Source organism: Sceloporus undulatus, chromosome 6 (assembly GCF_019175285.1).
Source record: "Sceloporus undulatus isolate JIND9_A2432 ecotype Alabama chromosome 6, SceUnd_v1.1, whole genome shotgun sequence".
NCBI classification, from domain to species: Eukaryota; Metazoa; Chordata; class Lepidosauria; order Squamata; family Phrynosomatidae; genus Sceloporus; species Sceloporus undulatus.
Window position 1 is genome coordinate 149314406 of NC_056527.1, and position 23954 is coordinate 149338359.

Below are 23954 nucleotides of genomic sequence, written 5' to 3' on the forward strand. Positions count from 1 at the left end.
AAACATAAAGGAATGGTTTCCCATAGGGAATCACTGGAAAATACTTTCCCATAGGGAATCATTGGGGAATGTTTGCCCATAGAGTATCATAGGGGACTACTTGCCCATAGGGAAATATAGGGGAATACTTGTCCATAAGGAAACATAAAGGAATGGTTTCCCATAGGGAATCACTGGAAAATACTTTCCCATAGGGAATCATTGGGGAATGTTTGCCCATAGAGTATCATAGGGGACTACTTGCCCATAGGGAAATATAGGGGAATACTTGTCCATAAGGAAACATAGAACATTTGCCCATAGAGAATCATTGGAGAATACTTGCCCATAGGAAAACGTAGTACATTTGCCCATAGAGAATCATAGGGGACTACTTTCCCATAGGGAAACATTGGGGAATACTTTCCCATAAAGAAACATAGAGCAATACTTGCCCATAGGGAATCATTGGGGACTACTTGCCCATAGGCGACATAGGAAACATCTCCAATGTTCCCCTATGGACAAGTATTCTCCAGTGATTCTCTGCACATTATACACATAGTTTAAAAATAATTTGATAAACCATATTTTTAATAGTGTTGTGCATGAAACAAAGTTTGTGTACATTGAATTGTGAGAAAGCCAAGGTGTCACTATCTCAGCCATCCATATAGACACTTTTGGATTGGGGGTATTTTGGCATTCTGGATAAAGGAGCCTGTATAAGATACTGTGTATGGTACAACAACAGCAACATATAGATATAGATATAGTACGACAACAACATATACCTTATACACATAGTTTAAAGGTAATTTTATAAACCATATTTTTAATAATTTTGTGCATGAAACACAATGGACAATTTTGGATTTTGGTGTATTTTGGGATTCCAGTAGTAACCTTTTTAAAGATTACATCCCAAATAGCCTGTGTTGCTCCCATGCTGGGTTTGAATGGCAGAAAGATCAGCTCCCACGTGCCTGGAATACAGCTTTGTGTGTGTTTGTGTTCTTTGTGTGTGTCTGTTTTAATCCCATCCTTCAGGGGAGAAATGGATTGTTATAACGCTGCAGAGGTTTCACAGAAGCCAGGATTTTCAGCACAAGGGTAATAAATAGAAGCAAAAGAGGATTGTTCAAAGTCTCTCGCTTTTGGGAACGTTCGGCCGTTCATCATCTATCATTGGGGTCTATGCCGCTGGTGAATTTCTTTAAAAGGTGCGGACAGATGATAGGGAGATGGTCATTTTTGGCCCCAGTGTGAATTATAAGTGGCCTTATTTCCTCCATTCTCTCTGTATTTTTCTTGCATGTTTACCCTTTTAAAAAAATTAAATGCATTTGTGCATGCCCTTAATCTTTTGCCTGAAGCTTTCAAAAATATGCTTGGAGAGGAGAGAATTATATCAATGCCGATTATATAAGGCAGGAGCTAATCCGGACCGAAAGGGTATGTTTACACAGCACCTGTTTGTTCTGTCTGTGTCCTAAATAGTTGATAGGTTTTGTGAAGCTAAACATTGCTCAATACCTTCAAGCTCTCCTTGTGAAGATTGTCCTCCACATTGTATATTTTCCTTGAATCTTTTCCCATCTCTGCAGTTCAGATATTGGGCTGGGATTTGGGAGACCCAGATTTAAAGCCCTACAGAACCAGTATTTCCCTCTTTTTTGATCAACCTCGCAGGGTTGTTGTGAGGCTAAAGTAGGGGGAAATAGAGCTATGTACACATCCTTGACTCAGCTGGGGGAAAGATAGGACACATGGTTTTAAGTAGTAAGACATTGGATATATAAGAATTGACTATGTTGTTGTTGTTGGGTGCTTTTGAGTCGCTTCTGTCTTATGGCAACCCTAAGACGAATCAAATGAGGCTTTCTTGGCCAGATTTGTTCAAAAGGGTATTGCCATTGCCTTCCCTTGAGGCTAAGAGAGTGTGACTTGGCCAAAGTCACCCAATGGGTTTACATTGTTGAGCTGGGATTTGAACCCTGGTCTCCAGAGTCATTGCCCAACATTCAAACTGCTAAGTCACATTCAGAATAACATCCAGCTTTCTGTTTTCCTAGAGTGCATCTACACTGTAAAAACAATGCAGTTTTACACCACTTTAACTGGCACAGCTCCGTCATACATAATCCTGGGATCTGGATTCTTTTTGAGAGGCACCAGCATGCTTTGCCTGCAAGTCTCCCGTTGACTTGCGACGGTCACATGAATTCAAATACGGTTTGTCGCTGTGTGCCTTCAAGTCATTTCCAGTTTATGGCAACTCTAAGGCAACCCTATCATGGGGATTTCTGGGGCTGAGATTGTGTGACTTGCTCATGGTCACCCAGTAGGTTCCTATGGATGAGCGGGTATTCGAACCCTGGTATTCAGAGTCATAGTCCAATGCTCAAACCATTAGCCTGGGTTGGCTGTCTGGCAACACTAGTACACAGATATCTGTGAGACAGTCCCTCTGAACTCTATAGGATTGCACTGTTTCTTTTGAGTAGACATGTCTATAGGATTGTACTGTTTCTTTTGAGGAGATATCTATAGGATTGCACTGTTTCTTTTGAGTAGATATCTATGGAATTGCACTGTTTCTTCTGAGTAGAGATGTCTATAGGATTGCACTGTTAGCTGTCACACAGCACCAGCTCCCTTATGATTTTGGAGATATTCCAAAAAAATGCATTCATATTATTCATATGATACATATTCATATAATTTGAATGTATTGACATAGAAAGGGGCACATTGATTTGGTGCTTGTTTAAGGCAAAGGGACTATAAATGGTTCCTATTCATTTTCATTTAATGATGTGATTTTTGGCTAACTTTCTTCTGAAAGGAAGCAATTTTATCCGTTTTCTTCTAGTGGTAAGAAAGTCTTTGAAAACTGTGCAGTTTTAAAAGACTGTTTGCAGTTCAGGACCTATTCTACCCAAAATGTGTACAATTCATTTGCACAGAAAACAGCATTTCCTGCACAGAAAGTAATGCTTTATAAATAAGGTACTGTTTTCTGTGAAATTGGTGCAGAATAAGTCCTGAATTGCAAAGATTCTCACCAGTCCAATATTCTTCTCTCAACAGGATTCCTTGACACTCCAATTCTCAACCATTTTTCAAATGTTTTTGTATATTCTTTCCACCCCGAATTTTATTTCCCTCCAGGGCTCCTCCCCTGGATGCAAAAAATTGGTCCGACAGCAAGAACGTTGTCCGTTTCTGCCACTGCATCCCAAAAGACTGCACCTCCTGCATGGAAACTGGGCCGGCTCAACCACGTGGCGATCGCGGTCCCCGATTTGGAGAAAGCGACATCTTTGTACCGGGACATTTTAGGCGCTCGAGTGAGCGACGCTGTGCCCCTACCCGAACATGGCGTCTACACCGTCTTTGTGGAACTGGGCAACACAAAACTGGAGCTTCTGCATCCGCTGGGAGAGAAGAGTCCAATCGCTGGGTTCCTGCAGAAAAACAAGGCTGGCGGGATGCACCATATCTGCATTGAGGTACGGGCAAGCCTCCGTTTGCATTGCATTGCATAATATTCCTAATTTGCAATGTCTCTGGAAAAATAAAAGATGGACATATGGTGCCTAGGGGAGAAAGCAACTGCAGCCTTGGCGTTGCTGGAAGGAACAGATTTTCTTTAAGTACAGTGCACTTGCGTTATACACAGCTTTGAGCATACGCGTAAAGCTGCGAGGGGTGGCAGGTAAAGCGCTGTGTAAAGCCTATGGTGCTATACAAATAAACATAATAATAATACTAATAATAACTGGAGTCTTAGGACTTTATCACATGAGCCTCGGTCTCTCCATATTCTTGCCCCAGTTGCAAGAGAACGGAAACATTGATTTTCAGTAGCGCAACTGAGGCTTTTTGCAACATTGATGGTCCAGCATGCACTCTTCTGCGTTCCTCCTTAACCCTGCCTTCCTACCCTATACCACAATTTGTCTTTGGAGTTTGATTTGTGGAGTTGTGAGGGACATATATCATTGTGAAGTCAAAGGCTTTCATAGCTGGCATCCATAATATTTTGTGGTTTTTTCGGGTGACGTAGCCATGTTCTGGAAGAGTTCTGGGACAAAAAGCACCCCTAAATCAGGGGATTGGGTTCAGAGCTTGCACTTTGGGGTCCCAAGGGTCACAGGTGTCCCTCAGGCAGAGCTTTGCTCATCCTTGTGCTAGATTCTTCCGCTGCCTCTTTCTTTCGTTCGTTCGTTCTCCTTTTCCTGTAGTTTAATGCCACTCGCTTGCATTTTCTTTTCGAGGTGGACAATATTACAGACGCCATGGCGGAACTGAAGGAGAAGAAGATCCGGGTGTTGAGCGAAGAGCCAAGGATTGGTGCCCATGGGAAGCCAGTGGTTTTTCTCCACCCAAAAGACTGCGATGGAGTCCTGGTGGAGCTTGAACAAGCCTAAGCAGCGGCCCTAATGGTGGGAACAATCAACGCCCAGCTCTGCTGGGTTTGTGGCAGAGATCTGGGGACACGGATTGACCTAAATCCTATTGATAGTCCCTCTCGAGTTGAATCAATGGGGCTTGTCTGTGTGTCGACTCACTGTATAACACTGGGTCCCACATGAATCCTAAATCTCCCCTATATCCTGCGATTGCCTCCGATTGGTACAGAATATTGTTCATTCAGAGCAACTGAAAACTGGTAAAAAATGGAAGTAGCCTTTTAATATTTCTGTTCACTGATCACTCTTTTCTTTCTCTCTGAATACAAAGCTGAGGTCTGACTAGATACAACAAAAAGCGCATAGGATCACATCATAAATCATTACTTTGATTTCCTGGTTATTTAAGATTTTTATTTTAATTTTTCAGGATGTAACAGCGTTACTGACAACGTCATTTGCAATTAAAAAAAGAAAGACTCGAAGATTCAGATTCTTCTTCTTCTTCCTCTTCTTCTTCGGTATTGATTAGGTATTAGTTTGGGAAGATGCCTTTAAGTTGCTTGAAAATGCCAAACTAATTTGTTAATTATATACACACACACAAATTAGTTTGTTATTTTTATATATAATATAATAACAAATCGGTGCTTGCATTGAACACAGTTGACTCACAACTCCTAGGCATAATTTTGCATCCATTTGACAGATGTCTAGGTCATCCTCCGTCAGTCTGTTTTACATTTGCAAGCGAAAAAAAGGGGAAAGGAAAAGGAGGAGTCTGATCTTTTTGTTTAAGGAACTCTTCCAATCTTCCTTGGGGAATCGTCTTCTTTTCTGCATTCACCATTTCTGACTGCTTTCCAGTTACCTAAGTGATATGATTCCGGTGTTTGTCTATAGGCCTCTATTAATACTAAGCAATTTCTTTTTCCTTTCCATAACAATCGCTGTCAATAAAGCTCTTCTTTTGGTGCTATTTAAAATATGTAAGTATGTGCCTTCAAGTCAACTTATGGTGGATTTCATTTAAGGTCACTGCAGAATTAATGTAGTTTGTCACCACTTTAACTGCCATGGCTCAATGCAATGGAATCCTGGGATTGAAAGTGTTGTGAGATGTTTAGCCTTCATTGTCAGAGAGCTCTGGGGCCACAACAAACTACAAATCCCATAGAATGGATCCATGACAATTAAAGCAGTGTCAAACTGCATTAATTCTCACAAATGTCTCACAAAATATATGTCCATAGCATTGAGCCATGGCGGTTAAATTGGTGTCAACCTAGATTATCTTTGCAGTGTGAATGTAGCCTAAATCAGCTTTTCTTCAGCTTGTGGACAGTGGCTGGAGATGATGGGAGTTGCAGTCCCAACAAACCCGGAAGGTAAGAGGTTGCAGAAACCTTCTGTAAATACCTTTAGTCTTTATTTATTCAGAGATGAGTCTCCCCAAAACTTTGGAACTGTTGCTAATACTTTCCCTATCATTCTCTCAGTTTTGTAGATTTTGTGATTTATAGCTCCATTTCTGGTTTTCCGCAGAGAGCCGAAAAACAGCATTGCAAGTTTTTGTGTCCGAAAAGTCGCATTGGTCGCCACGTGTTCCACATTTTCTGGCAATTTTGCCGTGTATGCTCACCTTCTTTTACATTTTCAATGAAGTGGGTTTTCTGACAATTTGCAAACAGCTATAAAATATTTCATGTGCAGCGGCAGGTAAATAATTTAAAAATAAGTAAGCCTCTGCAGTCAGAAATGGCACATGGCCCTAGCGGCTGAGCATGGCACCTCCAAATCCCTTTCCACCCCATTATCTGTGTTTTAATGGACTATAAAGTTTATGATAAAATATTCCAGTTCGTCTTATGCTTTTATGCTTTTGCTTAAGGGGAGCGTCAAACGCCTCCTTAATAGCACCCTTAATTAAGAGTGCATTAAATTCGCACATTTTATACCGCAGTTTGCCAAGCGACAAAGTAAACTTTGATTTCAGCTGTAAATTTACCTTCAGTCAAAGCTGAATAATTCATCACCTGCGATGCATAATGTGTAAAAAGACACGCAATAACCCGCAAGCTGTAGGAGACTTCATTAAGACCTGATGTTGTAAATGGATGCTACTTTTGCTAAAAACTCAGATTTTGCCCCTTCCCATTGTAATATATATATATATATATATATATATATATATATATATGTAATTATTAGTCTGATAATGGAAGACAAGACTTTAAGAAAGAACTGATTGCAAATAAAGCTGGGAAATATTTCAACACCATTCCCTCCAGCCTTTACAAAAGAAAATGGGAATGATTTTTTTGCAACGATATGCTCCGGCACAGAATAACAAATGCAGAAACCTTTCAAAAACAGGAATAAATCTGAAGTCTTACTTGAAAAATGGAAGCAGGGGCTAAACTTCGTCTTCCATTCCCTAACTTAATAAATAAATAACCTAATATATAAATGACCCAAGTTAAGAAAAAAAGCATGATCAAAGGTGGGTCCTTTGTTTCATAAGCCATCTAAATGAGCATCAAATGACTCCTAGGTCCAATCTACACTGCAGAAATAATCCAGTTTGACACTGCTTTAACTGCCTTGGCTCAGTGCTAGGGAATCCTGGGAATTGTAGTTTATTGTAGGACCAGAGCTCTCTGTCAGAGAAGGCTAAATGTCTCATGAAACTACAGTTTCCAGAATTCCCTAGCATTAAGCCAAAGCAATTAAAGTGGTCTCAAATTGGATTATTTCTGCAAAGTAGATTGGACCAACACTTCTATTTGGGACCAGCAATTGGATTTAGGACATATTCATGGTAATACAAATATGACTTATTATATTAATGATATATGTATTGTCACCTTGATTCCCAATGTTGGGGAAAAGGTGGAATATGAACAAGGAAAAAGAGGAAGATTGTGCTTAATGGCAATAGAACTATCAATGTAAAATATATATATTAACAGAAATAAGGTATATCCACCTGTGTCTTACAATAAAATCTATCAATGGCAATAAATCCACTAATAGCAGAAGCAGATATTCATAGCAGTAAGATATATCAAAAACTATTAATGACAATGCAATAATTAATGGCTAGATGAAAACTAATGGGAATAAGGTATAGTAATAAAATCCGTTTAATGGCAATAAAACCACTGGTAACAAAAGCAGACACTAACAGCAATAGGATGTATTAATAAAAGCTATTAATGGCGATAAAACTATTAATGACCCAAATAAATATTAATTGCAAAAGGAACCTGGATAAAAATTTCTTCGTGGCGTTAAACCATTAATGGCAGACATATATATTGTTGAGAAGGAGAATAAGCACCTGGACAGATATCTGTTTAACTTATATGCTGAACATATATTAGGTAAAGCAGGATTAGATTTGGAGGTGTAAAAATTGGAGGAAGTAATATCCACAATTTAAGATATGCAGATGGCACCTTACTATTAGCAGAAAAGAGCAAAGACTTGGAACAATTTCAGAAGAAAGTCAAGGAAGAAAGTGCAAAGGCAAGTTTACAGTTGAGTGTTACGAAAAGAATAGTAATGACTGCGGATTATTTAAATAATTTTAAAGTAGACGATGAAGACATTGAAATAGTTCAGCTTGACGACAACAATTGTGATATCCTTGGTGAGGTGGAAGAAAAGAGGAAAGGAGAAAGACCACCTTACGGATGGACGGGTTCAGTCAAGGAAGCTATTGTCTTGAGTTTGCAAGAACTGAGTGTTGAGGACAGGATGACACGGAGGTCCCTCGTTCATGGGATGGCCATAAGTCCCTAGTGATATCCCTGGTAATGTGGAAAGGAGGAAGACCGCTTTATAAATGGATGAGTTCAATCAAGAAAACCACTGGCCCTGAGCTTACAAGACCTGAGTGTTGAGGACAAGGTGACATGGAGATCCATCATTCATGGGATGGTCATAGGACCCCTAGTGATGCCCCTAGTAAAGTGGAAAGGAGGAAGGCCACCTTATAGATGGACGGATTCAATCAAGGAAGCTTCTGTCTTGAGTTTGCAAGACCTGAGCATTGAGGACAAGGTGTCATGGGCCAGGAACTGCAGGACTGGGACTTGGAGGAAGAGTCTGAGGAAGGGACCCAGGGAAGTCTTGCAGAGAGGGAACAGCCTGCAGTGCTCCCAGTTGCAGAGAAGCCCTAGCCAAGCCCTCCTTGCTGAAGAGCCTCAGCCAGCAGAACCAGGGCAAGGCTCACCTGCAGCTGATGAGGAAGAGGACACAGCTGGGGCCTTAAGGCCTCCATTAAAAAGGCTCCAGCAAAGGATAGAACCAAGCAGGAAGCTTTGATTAGAAACAGCTGGGGTCAGGCTATTGAAGAGCTGAGTTTGGGTAAGGCAATGGCTGGAAGCAACTTTGTTTCCTGGCCAGAATTCCTCTCCCTGGTATCTGTTTCCAGACTTCTGCATTTCCTACTTCAGACCTCCTGGCTTCTTTGACCCTTGGACCATGTTGACCTCGATTCCTGTTGCCTCCGTTGATTTGGACTGCTTGACCAACACCTGTCTCTTAACAGACTCCCACAGGCAAGGATGCTTTCTAGCTTCTTATAATTCACTGCCCCTGCCTGCATTATTAGTAGATGGTCCCCCCTGTCCCCCCCCGGCCAGCCTGTGTATCTGTTTGGGGAATCAGGACCCAGGGTGACATGGAGGTCCCTTATTCATGGGATGGCCATAAGTCCCTAGTGATGTCCTTGGTAAGGTGAACGGCAGGAGGGAATGAAGACTATAGATGGATGGGTTCAATCAAGGAAGCCACTGGCCCTGAGTTTGCAAGACCTGAGTACAGTGGGCCCTTGGTATCCGCTGAGGTTTGGTTCCAGGACCCCACCGTGGATACAATAATCTGTGGATGTGCAAGACTCATTAAATATAATGGCATTGCAAAATGGTGTCCCTTACATAAAAGGGGGAATATCAAGGATTGCCTATGGGAATTTGTGTGTTTTAAAGGTATTTTTGAGCTGCGGGTGCGTGAATCCCTGGATAAAAATCTGTGGATAAGGAGGGCTGACTGTATTGATGTCAGGGTGACCTGGAGGTCCCTCATTCATGGGGTGGCCATAAGTCCCTAGTAATGCCCCTGGAAAGGTGGAAGGGGGAGGAAAGGAGGGCTCATCTTATAGATGGGTGGATCCTCAGTCTGACAGAGTGGAGGTCCTGAGGACAGAGTGACCTGTAGGTCCCTCATTCCTGGGGTGGCCATAGGTCAGGTGGGAGGAGGACCACCTTCTAGATGGATGGGTCCAATTAAGGAAGCCACCTGAGATTGCAAGACCTGGATCTTGAGGACAGGGGTACCTGGAGGTCCCTCACTGATGGGTGCCCATAGGTCAGGTGGGAGGAGAAAAAGAGGAGGACCACCTTCTAGATGGATGGGTCCAATCAAGGAAGCCACCTGAGATTGCAAGACCTGGATCTTGAGAACAGGGGGACCTGGAGGTCCCTCATTGATGGGGTGGCCATAGGGCAATTGGACATGGAGTTCACTGCCTGGGAGCCCTGAGAGGTGAATGATTCCTGTCCCTGGGAGCCCAGGCCACCCTCCAGATGTGGCTGAGCCTCATCCAGGTTCCAGGGCGCTGGGATCCCTGGCTGCTTGGCTGCTCTTGCTGCTGCTTCCTTCCTAATTAGCAGTCTCAGAGGCTGCAGCAGCAGAAGCAGCACAAGCAGCAGCCTTTGCAAGGCACACAAAAGGGAGCCAGGCTGCTGCTGCTGCAGCTGCTGCTTTTCTCCTCCTCCTCCTTCTTTCTCTTCCCCCCCTCCTCCTCCCTTCTCCTTGTCCTGGCCGACAGCAAAGGAGGAGAGCCAGGTTGCCCCTCTGCTCCTTTAGAGGAGGAAGAGGAGGAGGAGGAGGCAAAGGAGGAGGAAGGCAGAGAAGGAACCCCCCCCCCAAATCTCCATCTCCATCCCAGCATTGCTCTGGCCAGGTAAGAGGATGGGGAAGGGTGGGAAGAAGGGATGGAGACAAAGCCCTTAAGGAGGTGTGTGCTTTTTCCTTGTCTGGGCGGGGAGCTCCCTTGACAAGCTGTATTTTTGTCCTTTTCCCCAAGCATCCTCAGGGGTGTGTCTGTGTGTGGGCAGCCCCTTTGCAAAGGGGTCTGTCTCTTTGGGGGGAAAGAGATATGGGGAAGATGGAGAATTCAGCCCATGGGTGTGCAAGCTTGCAAGGTTTGCAAAGGGCTGGAGGTGGTTGTTTGCAACACATCCATGCTGTGTGTGTGTGTATTAATGGGATGCAGTCACCCCTTCTTTTGCATTGGGGTGGGGATAGGATCCTGAGCTGCAAAGATGCAACACAAAACCCCCAACCCATGCATCTGGGGGATCTTTGCTGCTGTCAACCAGGGAAGACTATGTAAGAAACTCTCTCTCTCTTTTTCTCTTTAGTGCCCCCCTCCCCAAACTTCTTCCATTGCAATGCAGTTTCCCCCCAGGGTGCTGCATCCCAGGTTACCATTTGTGTGTATTTGTGTGTCTGTGAAAGAAAGGCAGCTTCTCTCCCCTGCCCTCCCTTTCTTGCCTTGGCTGCTGCCATTCCACCTCCTTTCCCCAGCAACATGATGGAGAAGGGTTGGGGGAAATGTTGCATTTGGGGGGAGAAAGTCCTGCCTAGCCCTTTTTTGGCCATGCTGAGATCCCAGATTTGGAAAGCTGTGGATAGGGAGAAGGTATCCAAGGGGGAAGGAAGAAAGTGATGTGGAGCAAAGAGGGAGGAGGAAGGGGAGAGGAAAAAAGAATAAGGTGCCTTCTGTGGGTGGTTTAGAGAGAGAGAGAGAAACCTGGCAGGTCTTCATTCCTTCCCATCCCTGTTTAACCCCCTCTCTTCCACTGAAAAGCCTGGCCTTGATGGTGGAGGGAACTGTACATACATATATCATGCTGGAAGGCAACTTGAGAAGCAAAAGCCTCTTGGCTGCCAGTGCCATCATTCCTAAATCCATTGGCGCAAGAGATAGAATTGCAACTAAAATGATAATAAGGCACATTGAATGCTGCATGGCTGTTTCCAGGGATTGAGTGCATCCTCTGGCATCCAGAGCCAACTTGTCAGAAGTGCTGCTTGTTTGTTTCTAGATCACACCCACACATTTGTGTGTGTATGTGTATGTGTTGCTTCATGCCCACTTGTGAATAGGAAGGACAAGGAGATGGTGGTCTCCTCCTTCCTCATTCCTCTCTTTTGGCTTGGCCTGTCTGTTGCTATGGTTTGGGGCTGGAGGGGGGCTGAATAAGGGAGCTTTGGGGCACCCTTCTGTGCCTGCTTTGCATGGAGGCCAAAGGCTGGGAGATTTTTCTCTGCCTGGCACAACCCTGCCATCTCTTTCTCTATTGCCTGCTATTGTGGAAGCTGCAGAGAAAGAGGGAGAGAAAAGCTGACTGTCTGAGAAAGAGATGTGCTGCTAGTCTTTCTGTTGCTGCCTGCTAGGAATGGTCTCCAGCCAAGAAAGAGGTGAGAAGAACCCAACCTGCCTTCAAAAACCGCAGTCTCTTTTTGGCTTTGTTCCGGCTTGACCTGCCTTTGGCTGCCATTCCTGCAGCGCACCTTCCAACCTAGATTTTAGTGCACCAAGGGTTGGGTTAGTTTCTTTAACCAAAAATGCATGTGCAATGTTATCTCGGCCCTGGCGTTTGCGGTGGCATCTCTAGAAGGTGAGCAGATGGATGGCACAGAGAGAGCTCAGGTGCATACTAACCATTGGGTGCCCAACCAGCCTTATCCTAGCTGTCTTTCTGGGAGGCCTGCCATTGGCCCGGTGCCCAGGATCTGCAGATATGGCATATGATGATACCCATGCTAAACCCTTTCCCCAAATTTGCTCTGTGCCCATTTCAGACTCAGTATTCGTGTGTGTTTCTTCTGACCTTGGCCATCTCTTTGTAGTGGATTTGTTGAACCGGAATTGGGAAGCTGGAAAAGGAAAAGGGAAAAAAAGCAGGAAAATTCAAGATTGAATTTCTATCTCCCCCTTTCCTCTTTCTGTCAAGAGTTTTAGCATTTTCGTCCTAGTCTTTTCTACTTCTTCCGAAATCATGCCTCTAGTGTAGCGGCTGAATCGAAGCTTTTGATCCAGCAATTTCTTCCCCGTCGTAATGAGGTCTGGAGGGAGAAGATACTCAATTAAAAATTCTCCGCTTCGTTTTTCTGGGGGTAAACAGCGTGACAAATTATAACATGCTTTTCTCCTTTCTTCTTTTACCTATGTTTCCCCCACATCGCTGTTCCTTAGCTGATAGCTTATATATTTGCTAGGGGATATATTGCAAACGTTGCCACTGTGGCAGGAAGAAAATCAGTTGCCTCCCTCCCAATCCTGTGCTAAATTTCAAACTGGGGAAAATGGAATACTTGAAATACTAGCAGGTTGTATTGTAGGCGCATGGAATGATGTGGGTTGGTGTTCCTGTACCTTCTGGCATTTGTAACACAGAAATGAGTCTGCTATTGATGTATTTGCATGTCAAGGGATGGATGCTTCCTTTGTGGGGAGGATTGATTTGGCCTCCATGAAAATGGATGCTTCATTAAGGGCCGATCTATCTATCTATCTGTCCCCCACACTTGGAGATTACAAGTTGAGTCTCCCTTATCCAAAATGCTTGGGGGAAGAAGTGTTTTGGGATTTTGGATATTTCGCCCCCAGATTTTGCAATATTTGTGTATACATAATGCGCTGTCTTGGAGATGAGACCCAAGTCTGAACATGACATCCATTTGTATTTTGCATACACCTTATGCACATAGCCTGGAGGTAATTTTACACACAATATTTTAAATACTTTTGTGCATGAAACAAAGGAATTTATCCCACAAAGGCGTTTGGGAGTTTATCCCGTGAATATCCTGGAAAAATCGCGTAGTTACGGGAAACGATTTCACACGACGTCACACAAAACCAGTTGTTTAAAGTGGTCACAAAGAATTAACACGCATTTTTATTTTAGGGATTTCAGTGACAATACATTCCTGATATCACATTATTTGCGCCGTTGCATGTGATAATCATTTGTGCAATTACTTGCCACTTTCGCTTTATTTGCGGGATGCTTTCAATGCGCTTTAATCTCTCTTCAATGCTGCAATTAGCCCCAGTGTGATGAACTCCAAAGTTTATGTATACTGAACCATCAGAAAGCAAAGTTGTCACTGTCTCAGCCATCTGTGTAGACAATTCTGGAGTATTTGGGAATTCCAGATAAGGAATTATGTAGGACTCAACCTACATAAGAAAGCTGAATTCTGCAGGGATCTATCTGATCTTATAAGCAGGACCGTTAGAAATGGCATGCCAGCCATGCCATATCCTGTGGCCACTGTATGTCTCATGCTTAGCTCCTGGGGACCTCTTGTGCATGGCGGTTGGGGGAAGATGGGTTTTGTTAGACTTGAGGGGAAATGGGAAGAGAAGGTCAGTAGGTTCTGAAGGAGGACTGGCTTTGGAAAATATTTGAGATCAGAAACGCCTTGAGTCTTGCATTGGTGTTGTTCACTGCAAGGTCATAGAAAGGAACGAGAAAAGAGATTCCATCTCAACATTAGGAAGAGCATCCTGATAATAAGATCTGTTCAACAGTGGAATATACTCCTTTGGAGAGTGATGGATTCTCCTTCTTTGGAGGTCTTTAAACAGAGGCTGGATGGCCATCTCTTCGGATGCTTTGATTGTGAATTCTTGCATGGCAGAGGGTTGGACTGCATGGCCCTTCTTGAGGTCTCTTCCAGCTCAATGGAGTCTAACACACTGGGGCTAATTTTGGCGTTAAAGAGAGATTAAAGCACATTTAAAGCATCCTGCAAATAAAGCGGAAATGGTAGGTAATTGCGCGAATGATTATCATACGCAATTACAGTGGTGCCTCGGGTTACGAAATTAATTCGTTCCGCCATTCCCTTCGTAACGCGAAAATTTCGTAACCCGAAATAGCTTTCCGTTAGCGCTGGAAGCCTATAGCATTTGAATTTCGCGCCGAAATGAATTTCGTAACCCGAAAAATATTTCGTAACCCGAAACAGTTTTTGCCAATCCAACTTTTTCGTATCCCGGAAATTTCGTAACCCGCGCATTTCATATCCCGAGGTACCACTGTATGCAAATAAAGTGATAATTGGAAATGCATTGTTGCTGAAATTCTGCAAGTAAAAAAGGTGCGCGTGAACGCTTCTTTGTGACCACTTTAATGGTGGGTTTTGTGCGACGTCGTGTGAAATCATTTTGTGTAATTGCGTGATTTTCCCGGGATAAACTCCCGATCTCCTTTGTGTGATAAGCACCTATGATTCTATGAGGATGTACTTGGAAACAGGCATGAAGCTGGGCCATTTCACTGGAAACTGCCAGTGAGGGTCAGGTACAAGAAAGGAGATTCTGACAAAACATTAAGAAGACCTTCCTGATGGTAAGACCTGCTTGATAGTGGAATGGACTGGATCAGACAAAGGTGGACTCTCCTTCATTGCAAAGTTTGATGGCCACCTCTCAGGGTGTTTTAGCTGTGGATTTTTCTCCTTGCAAAAGAGTAGACCAGACAGCTCTTTGACTTCAGAGAGCCATGTGCCTCCCACTACACTGCTCTTCGGTCACTTCCTCCTTGTCTCCATAATGTGCTTATGGACCCCCATCTCAAAACAATGTCCTTTTTATTCGTGTCATCCTCTGATTCAGCCATAACTGGATTCAAAGCTCCACCCTGCAATGAAATGCACAAGGTTATCGTGGGACTGCTGATATCATTTTGAGCTTTCATCTACCTTGCAGGATCGTTGTGAGATGAAGCTATAAAGGGATGGTGTCACATCCAGGGGCCTTCAAGGAAGGAGGATTTACGGCTTTGCGGCTTCAACTTTTGCGGGTTTGATTATTTGTGGATTTGATTCATACGTTCTCTCTAGGAATCTCTTGGTCCTCCGGCGCAATTCTGCTGGAAGTTAACCATAGAGTTGTGCAAGGGGACCTGGAGATTTTTCTTTTAGTGCATTTGTAGCTCCTCCAGTGTGATTCTATGGTCAACCTCTAGCAGACGTTGACCATACAGCTGCCCTGGAGGACTTAGAGATTCCCAGAGGGGTTGCTCTCAGGTTTAAATATAACTTAGTAGTTGCATAGTTGTGATTTTTTCACTTTACCAGGGGTCCTGTGCCCCTAACCCCAGCAAATGTAGAGGGCCAACTGTGTGTGTGTGTTTGTTGTTGTGTGCTTCCAAGTCATTTTTTATTCATGGTGGCCCTAAGGCCATGAACCTATCATGGGATTTTCTTGGCATGTTTCTTCAGACAGTGGGTTGCCATTGCCATCCTCTGAAGCTGAGAGTGTGTGACTTTGCCCAAGGTCACCTTGTGGGCTTTTATGCTCCAGCGGGATTTGAACCCTGGTCTCACACTCAAACCATTACACCATACTGACTCTCTCTCTCTCTCTCTCTCTCACACACACACACACACACACACACGTACGTACGTACGTACTACACTCCCCATATCCATGCTGACTTTCATATCTATATATCTCTCTCTATGCATATAGTAATAGTAAGACCTTCATATCCATGGACTCCTTGGTTTTTCTTGGCTGGGTTTGCATTTGGTGGAGGTTTGCCTTTGCTTTCTTCTGAGGCTGAGAGAGTGTGACTTGCTAAAGAAGCCACTCGGTGGGTTTACATGGCCGAGCGGAGATTCGAACCCGGGTTTCCAGAGCCATAGTCCAATGTTTGAACCACTACAACACCCTGGTTCAGTTTTTGAGATCATCCAGAGCAAGTTTGTGGTTGCTTTAGGGCTTTCTGATCTGGTTCTCTTTCAGCAGACATTTTGCTTTTCCGTGATATAATAATTCAGGGCTACCTTTGGAGAGCTAGCTTTGATGGGATTGGATCGGAGCAATCGCTCCCTCTTCCCGATTTATGGCTGCTGGCTTGTTTCTCTTGCCATTTTAATAATCTGATGGTTCTATTATCTGGAATGCGTTTTTCTTTTTTCAGAACAACAATCTCTTGTGAGTGGCTTTCAAATCCCTGTGCGCTGGGAAATGGAGTATACTGTATATATATGTGTGTGTGTGTGTTTGCTCTTTCAAGAAATAAACAATTTAAAGGGCGTAATGGTGCAAATGACTGGAAGGACATAAAAGTTAAATGGTCTTATAACTATGATGACACATTGATTTCTAATTCTATACCGCACCAGAGCCATCATATATACTATTATACAGGTATACCTTCAGCTGCATCTGCACCACAGAATTAATGCGCTTTGACACTGCTTTAACTATCACGGCTCCATTCTATGGAATCCTGGGATTTGTTGTTCGTTGCAGAATTAGAGCTCTCTGACAAAGAAGCCCAAATAGATTCCAGCATTTCATAGTATGGAGCCATGGCGGTTAAAGCAGTGTCAAACTGTATCCATCTTGCAGTATAGATGCAGTATGGGGTGTGTCAGGTGTAATGAATGGCATTAAAGTCCTCAGCAACACTGTATTCCATTCTTTCTAGATAAACCTTGTTTACTGAATTTCGTTTTATTGGCAATATTGTGCAATATATAATATAGACTGAGTTCTCTTTCACACTTATGGAATCACAGCACTTTGATACCAGTTTAACTGCTATGGCTCCATTTGTAGTTTAGGGAGGTACTTAAAATGCTCTGCCATAGAGCTCTCACCAAACTACAAATCCCAGGATTCAACAGGATGCAGCCATTTCAGTTTTAAGTGCAATAATAGTGTATTGTGGATGAGCTCCAGAGGTTATCAGCTGTTTGTTTGAAGGGCACTAGTGTTGTTCTCCTCCTTTGAAAATGCAATGGATCCATCCTATAGAAACCTGGGATTTGTAGTTTGTAGGAGGGTGTTTAGCATTTAGCATTCCTAATGTCTCTCCAAACTATAAATCCCAAGATGTTATTGGATGCAGCCATAGCAGTTCAAATAGAATCAAAGTCCTCCAATTTAGTATTAATAAAAGAGACCCAAAATACCATAGTTCAATAGAGAGCAATATATAAAATGGCACTGAGTGATCTCACATCATGTTTTCATCTACCATTCCTTGCGTTCCAAAAAATCAATACCTGCTTTAATTTCCCAAGTACAACAGATAGTTTTAGGTTGCTGACTTGGGCGAAGACCGGCTTCTCTATCCCTGCTATAAGGAATGGCCTTCTCCTCTATCATATTGCAATTAATTTATAATAATAATAATAATAATAATAATAATAATAATAATGTAACACCATTTTGCAACGGATGTTCCTTTTCTGGCTCAGATACGTGTCACTCGTGATTCTTCATTAAATAAAATAAATTAGCAGCCGCAACATGAAACAGGGCACCTTAGAGATAAACTGAACGCTGTTCCAAATTAGTCCTTTGAATCTATTCTCTGCGATAGTGCTTCGGTTAAATTGCCACTTTTCTTTGTTCCGTTTAATCTCGCTCTTTCTTCCTCCTCCTCTATAGTCAAAAATGCCTTGCTCAAATTAGTCTCCCTATTATGTTCCCTCTTGTTTCTGATGAATATTTACAATTGCTCCCATTAAACCTCTGTCAAATGGCTGATGTTGTGTCAGCTGCATTGAGAACGGACTATGGATGCAAAGCATCTGCTCATATGGCTTCAGCAGAGCTTTGGAAATGTACTCTCTCATAGATAGATATTGGACTACAATTCCCACACTTTCCTCTATCAGCTTGATCACCATGCTGGGGATTCTGGGAGTTGTATTCCCCGAAAAGTAATTTTTCCAAGCTCTGGGTTCAACCTCCAGAAAGACATCTTGCCCATTGCCTGGCCAGGATTTGAACCCTGGGGCCTTTTACCTTCAAGTAATGGTTTGAAGAAAGACAGCCGGTCTGGCATAGTTTGAGTGTTGGACTACAACTCCAGAGACCAGGGTTCGATTCACTGAGCAATATAATAAAACAACATTTGCTGAGCCATTTAATTAAATAAAAAGATTCCTGCTCTCTGTAAAGAGATTTCTTTTTATGTTTTGGGTATCTTATTTTGATTCCATGGTGCAGTGGTTTGAGCATTGGACTAGGGCTCTGGAGAGCAGGGTTTGAATCCCTGCTGAGCTATGAAACCCATTGTGTGACTTTGAGCAAGTCACACTCTCTCAGCCTCAGTGGAAAGCAATGGCAAACTTCCTCTGAACAAATCTTGCCAAGAAAACCCCAGGATAGGTTCGCCTTAGGGATCCCATAAGTCAGAAACTACTTGAAGGCACACAACAACAATAACAAATGGTTTGAAGGTTGGACTATGACTCTGGAGGCCAGGGTTCGAATCCTCACTCAGCCATGGAAATCCATAGGGTGACATTGCACAAGTCACACTCTCTCTGCCTCAGAGAAAGGCAAAGCCAGACCCCCTCTGAAGAGATCTGGCTTTAGGGTTGCCATGCGTCGGAAATGACTCGAAGGCACATAACCAGTTTTAGTTAAAAGCTCTTTACTACGAACAGCAAAGTTTTTGGAGAGGCATGTCAGCTTTTTGGAATGGGAGAAGCTTCACTCAAATGCCTGGAAAACACCCAAATGATGATGTTGGGAAGAGAGAGTATGACTTTTTTTGGAGGACTTCATGAAAAGCTGTCCGTGTGAATGGATGAAAAAGTTCTGGTGTTGCTCACATACGATCTGCTGCCACATTGCAGAATTAATGCAGATTCATGCTGCTTTAGCTGCTATGGCACCATTTTGGGATTTGTAGTTTGGTGAGACAATTAGCCTTCTCTGCCAGAGGCCTCTGGTACCACAGCAGACTACAAATCCTAGGATTTTAGCATGTAATTTTGCCTCCAACCCAGTTTAGCTCATCATCATCATCATCATCATCATCATCATCATCTTTATTTATATCCCGCCCTTCTCCCAGGGTTAGGATTCAGGGCAGCTTACAATATTAAAAAACATCGTACAGTTAAAAACATACAAAAATAGTATATTAAAATAGAATTAAATGACTACAATAATGAAAACAAATTCCATGCTAAAATCAAGTAGAAGGTGGTCCAAATAGGTATTGATCGACTTGTGTTTGCTTTGGTTGGGGAAGCCTCTTTGCTCTGCAATTTGCAATCTTTGCTCTGTGCCAAACCATGGCGGTCAAATTCGGAAGATGGCTTTGGTTATGTAGAACAACTTGATGTCTTATGACCCAAGAGAGCAGAACCATGCTATACTGTACTGGATGGCAAATAGAAAAAGGAAAGGAAAGGATTCTGTTTGCATTGCCAGTTATAAATTCCCCAGTTGTCAAAAAGAGATTTACAGAGGGGTCAGCCGAGCTGAGCTAAATAAATAATTCATTTGCTTTTTATTCCCGGCGGATAGCTTCCAAAACATTTCGGATACTTAGATTTTCAGCTGTTCGAATCTAAGGTGCCGGGGTTCTGTTTAATGCCAAAAGAAATGCAAAAGAACATGTTACCTGCCCAAGGCATAAATTATATTATCCCACACATTCGGATAACTGTAGCCTCATGTTGTTGGACTACAGGTCCTATCATCCTTGATGGTTGTGGTCAATGGGAGTTGGAGTCTAATGTCGTGGGGATTCTGGTTTTACAATTTTGATGACAAACTGGTTTCTGACCCACACATCACATAATGCTACATATAACAACCTTATATACTATAATACAGGTATATCTTAGACTGCATCTGCACTGCAGAATTAATGCAATTTGATATAGCTTTAAATGTCATGGGCCTTTGCTGTGGGATTCTGGCATTTTTAGTTTTGCAAGAGATTTAGTCTTCCCAGGACTCCATAGGATGGAGCCATGACAGTTAAAGAGGCATCAAACTGGATTAATTCTGCAGTGTGGCAGGAAGCTGTGTACGAATCTACTCCAAAGATAGCCCTATTGAGTTAAAGGAATTTATTCCTGATAGGGGTGTGTGTGTGTGTGTGGGACTGCAACCTGACATTGATTTTTATATAAAGACTGAAAGAAAAGTATAATTTAATTGGAAAATCTTGGTGGGGAAAAACCAGGCTTTCATCAGTGGCTTAATTTAGAGATGCCTTCAAAGAGAGAGTGGTTTTCTGCAATTTCTTTCCCCCTTTCTATTTCTCGGTAGCTATTTGGGATTGCAGTAAATAATTCTCCATTAGGCTCCATCTTGAAAAGAGTGTGTTTTGTTCTCCGTTTCCCTGCACCCTGTTTGGGAAAACTGGAACCGTGCGCCAACGGCAGATCTAATTAGAATTAATGATTCCAGCCCAAAAAAGCTATTAAGATGATGCTACTCCTGGGAAGGAGAGGACTGCCGGAGATGCATTTTGGCAGAGGAGGCTGGGTCCGTGTGGAAATGAATTAGCGCAGAGGATGGCACCAGAAAAAGCAAACTTTTCAGAAAGGGAGTTGCACTTTTCTTTCCATTGCATGAAAGCTTCAGGTCCTTGGGATGACCTTGCCTTTCATGCTCAGGCAATACCTGAATCCATGCTCTTCAGACTGGCTTTATATGACTTGATGAAACATGTGTGGGGCTCTTGGGTCCCTCTTCTGCTTGAGATGGATGGGGAGACCACCTGATGCTATGAATCCCATAGCATTGCCACCACTCATTGATGTAGACTTGACTCAGTTGGCCTGGACTTAAGTTGGACTTAAGTTGCATCAATGACTTGGATCATAGCACCCTCAAGAAGTGATGGAAGGTGGTCCAAATAGGTATTGATCAACTTGTGTTGCCTTGGTTGGGGAATCATCTTTGTTCTGCAATCTAAGAACTTTGCTCTGTGCCAAACCATGGCAGCCAAGTTTGGAAGATGGTTTCTGGTTATGTAGAACAACTTTGGTGTATTTTGTGACCCAAGAGAGCACAGCGATGCTATGCTGGATGGCAAACAGTCCAGCCCCATTCTGCCATGCAGGAAGACACCATCAAAGCATTCCTAATAGATATTCATCTATTTTTTAGAAAACCTCCAAAGAAGGAGACTCTGGAGTTGATCACATTGGGACGGATGATGGATCCCATGCAGAAACTTGATTTAAAGTGAAAACCCCCTCACAAAAGCGGGTTTTTCACATGACGTTTAGGGTTAACCGAACAGAAATTAGATGTAACCTGCAAAAGTAAACCCTCTGGAAAACAAGCCACTTGACTTGGCAAAAATGACACTGACTCAACTTGACTTGAGACTGGTCTGTTTTTAGCGATTGAGGACTTCAGCTTACAGAAGCCCCAGCCATCTGGGCCAATGGTCAAGAATTCTGGGAGCTGAAGCCCAAAACCTTTGGAGGACCAAAGTTTGGGAACTCCTGTTCCGCACTGTCACACAGCTTCATAATTTTTGCCACTTTGACCACACTCTGATGTCTCTTGGCTTCATGCGTCCTGGGTTTCATCTGTGAAATGTTGGCCAGAATGGACTTTGTGGATTTAACAGAATGGACTTAAAGCGGTTTGACACCATTTTAACTTCCATGGCTCAATGCTATGGAATTCTGGGATTGGTAGCTTGGCACTATCTCTGGCAGGGAGAGCCAAATATCTCACTGAATTACAGATCCCAGAATTCCATAGCATTGAGCCGTGGCATCAAACTGCTTTGTTTCTGCAGTGTGGCTGCAGCTGATGAATTGAAAATTAAAAACTCTTTGCACCTTTGCTCTCATATTTTGGATTGACTGAGGCTGCTTCTGCACTGCAAAAATTCATGCGGTTTGTCACCACTTTAACTGCCATGGCTCAACAACAACAACAACAATAATAATTGTATTTATACCCCGCCTCTCCAATGAGATCGAGGCAGCTTACAACAATATTAAAAACATTAAAAGGCAATATAATACATTGCCCCGTAAACCCACCCACCAACCCACCATAACCAACAATCACAACAATAAACAATAGCAATGCTATGGCATGCTGGGATTGGTAGTTTGTAGTGGCACCTGAGCTCTCTGACAAATAAGATTAAATATCTCACAGAATTACAGATACCAGAATTATATAGCGTCGAGTCACAGCAGTGAAAGTGGCCTTGAACTGTTTTATTCCCGCAATGTGGCAGCATCTGATGGTTTGCATGGGATGCTCTGAGCAACTGTGGTTGACTCTTAGTAATGGCTCATGCTTCGAGGTGTGCATGCATGCATCTCCCTCCAGATCAAGAGGAGGCATGGCTAGGCGTTAGATCTGGGCACAGTTGTGTAGTATCTGTGACAAAACTTGGACCTTGTCATGTGTGTGAGGTTGCATCTTCCTCACCTTCTGCCTCCAGGAACAGCTGCCAGCAAAGAATCATGGTCAACATCAAATTTATTTCCTATGGCGTGTCACGGAATAGATGCATTGTGCCTTTGTGGCTGGGTTTCAGAGACTCAGGTTTAGCCAGATTATTTCTACAGCAGGATTTAGTGTCTGCCAGGGCCCTTGTTTGCTTGATATCACCAGAGACCAGCCTTTCCATAAATCCCATCCTCCCACGTTAAGCTTTTTTTCTTTCTGTGGATTTTTCCTCTCTCTCTCTCTCTCTCTCTTTTATATTTGCAGAGAGATGGATAATAATTCCACTCTCACGTCTCTCCACAACCTCCTGCAGTTAAAGTTCTCAGTGTCATGGATTTTTAATCTCCCAAGAGTCTGCGGGAGAGGAAGAAGGAAAATACTGATTTATTATTATGTGCTGCATTGAAATGTGGGACATTTCCACCTTCTTCCTCCTCTTTGCCTCTTCTTCTTTCTTCCGGACGCATATTTGTTGGTCTGTTGTTCCCCGCCTCAGTCCATGGGGAGAGGCGAGTGAGAAAATAATGATGATGATGATAATATCATCATCTTCATCTTCATCTATTATTATTCCTTCCCCCCTCCTCATTCTTTTTCTTCTTGTGCTTCTCCTCCTTCCCCTTCCTTCTTTCTTCCCTCCTTCTTCCTCTTCTCCCCACTCTTTAAAATCATGGTGCTATAATATAATTTATATTTTATAACTTATAGTGTCTTTAGAATACAAAGACCTAGCTGTGCTAGTCTGGAATGTCAGTATGCAAAAGGGATTTGTAGCACCTTTGAGATAATTTGGCCGTGATGTAGTTGTGCTACAACTTATTTTGCACAGTTACTCTCGAAGGTGCTACAAGATCCCTTTGCATACCGACAGTATCTGTAGGTTTTAAGAAATCTCTTCCCAGGATCCCATAAACCCCAGGATGCCATAGGATTCAGCAGGCACTTTGAAAGTGCTATAATTGTGTAGTGTGAAATGGACCCCGGTGTGTTTTTGGCTTTTGTCATTGTTGTTATGTGCCATCGAGTCATTTCCAACTTAATGGCAACCCTAAGGCCATGAACCTATATATATATATATATAGAGAGAGAGAGAGAGAGAGAGAGAGAGTTTGTGTGTGTGTGTGTGTAAGCATGTGAGTTGTCCAGGGTCAGTCAGTCTGGGTTTACATGGCTGAGCTGGGATTTGAACCCCGATCTTGAGTTGGAGTCCAATGCTCAAACCACCATAGTCTTAAATTGGAAAAAAAACCACCTCCCCAACA

At 43.0% G+C, this 23954-nt stretch overlaps 2 protein-coding genes across 6 annotated transcripts in view; both read left to right on the plus strand.

Annotated features, from left to right (window-relative positions):
- Positions 1-4882, plus strand: part of MCEE (methylmalonyl-CoA epimerase) — a 5532-nt gene extending 650 nt beyond the window's left edge. The window contains exons 2-4 of one of the 3 annotated variants that reach the window (XM_042471028.1): positions 1030-1202; positions 3154-3494; positions 4263-4882. In XM_042471028.1, coding sequence (XP_042326962.1) covers positions 3168-3494; positions 4263-4415 — 480 coding nt within the window. In that variant the 5' untranslated portion in view covers positions 1030-1202; positions 3154-3167 and the 3' untranslated portion in view covers positions 4416-4882. Of the gene's footprint in view, positions 1-796; positions 1203-3153; positions 3495-4262 lie in introns of those variants that run through there. The other 2 variants (XM_042471027.1, XM_042471026.1) reach the window with 2 other exon arrangements.
- A 5211-nt stretch (positions 4883-10093) lies between these two features.
- APBA2 (amyloid beta precursor protein binding family A member 2) overlaps positions 10094-23954 on the plus strand; it is an 84078-nt gene continuing 70217 nt past the window's right edge. For all 3 annotated transcript variants that reach the window (XR_006104718.1, XM_042475981.1, XM_042475982.1), the window contains exon 1: positions 10094-10371. The gene's annotated coding sequence lies outside the window, so the exon portion shown is untranslated. The remainder of the gene's footprint in view (positions 10372-23954) is intronic.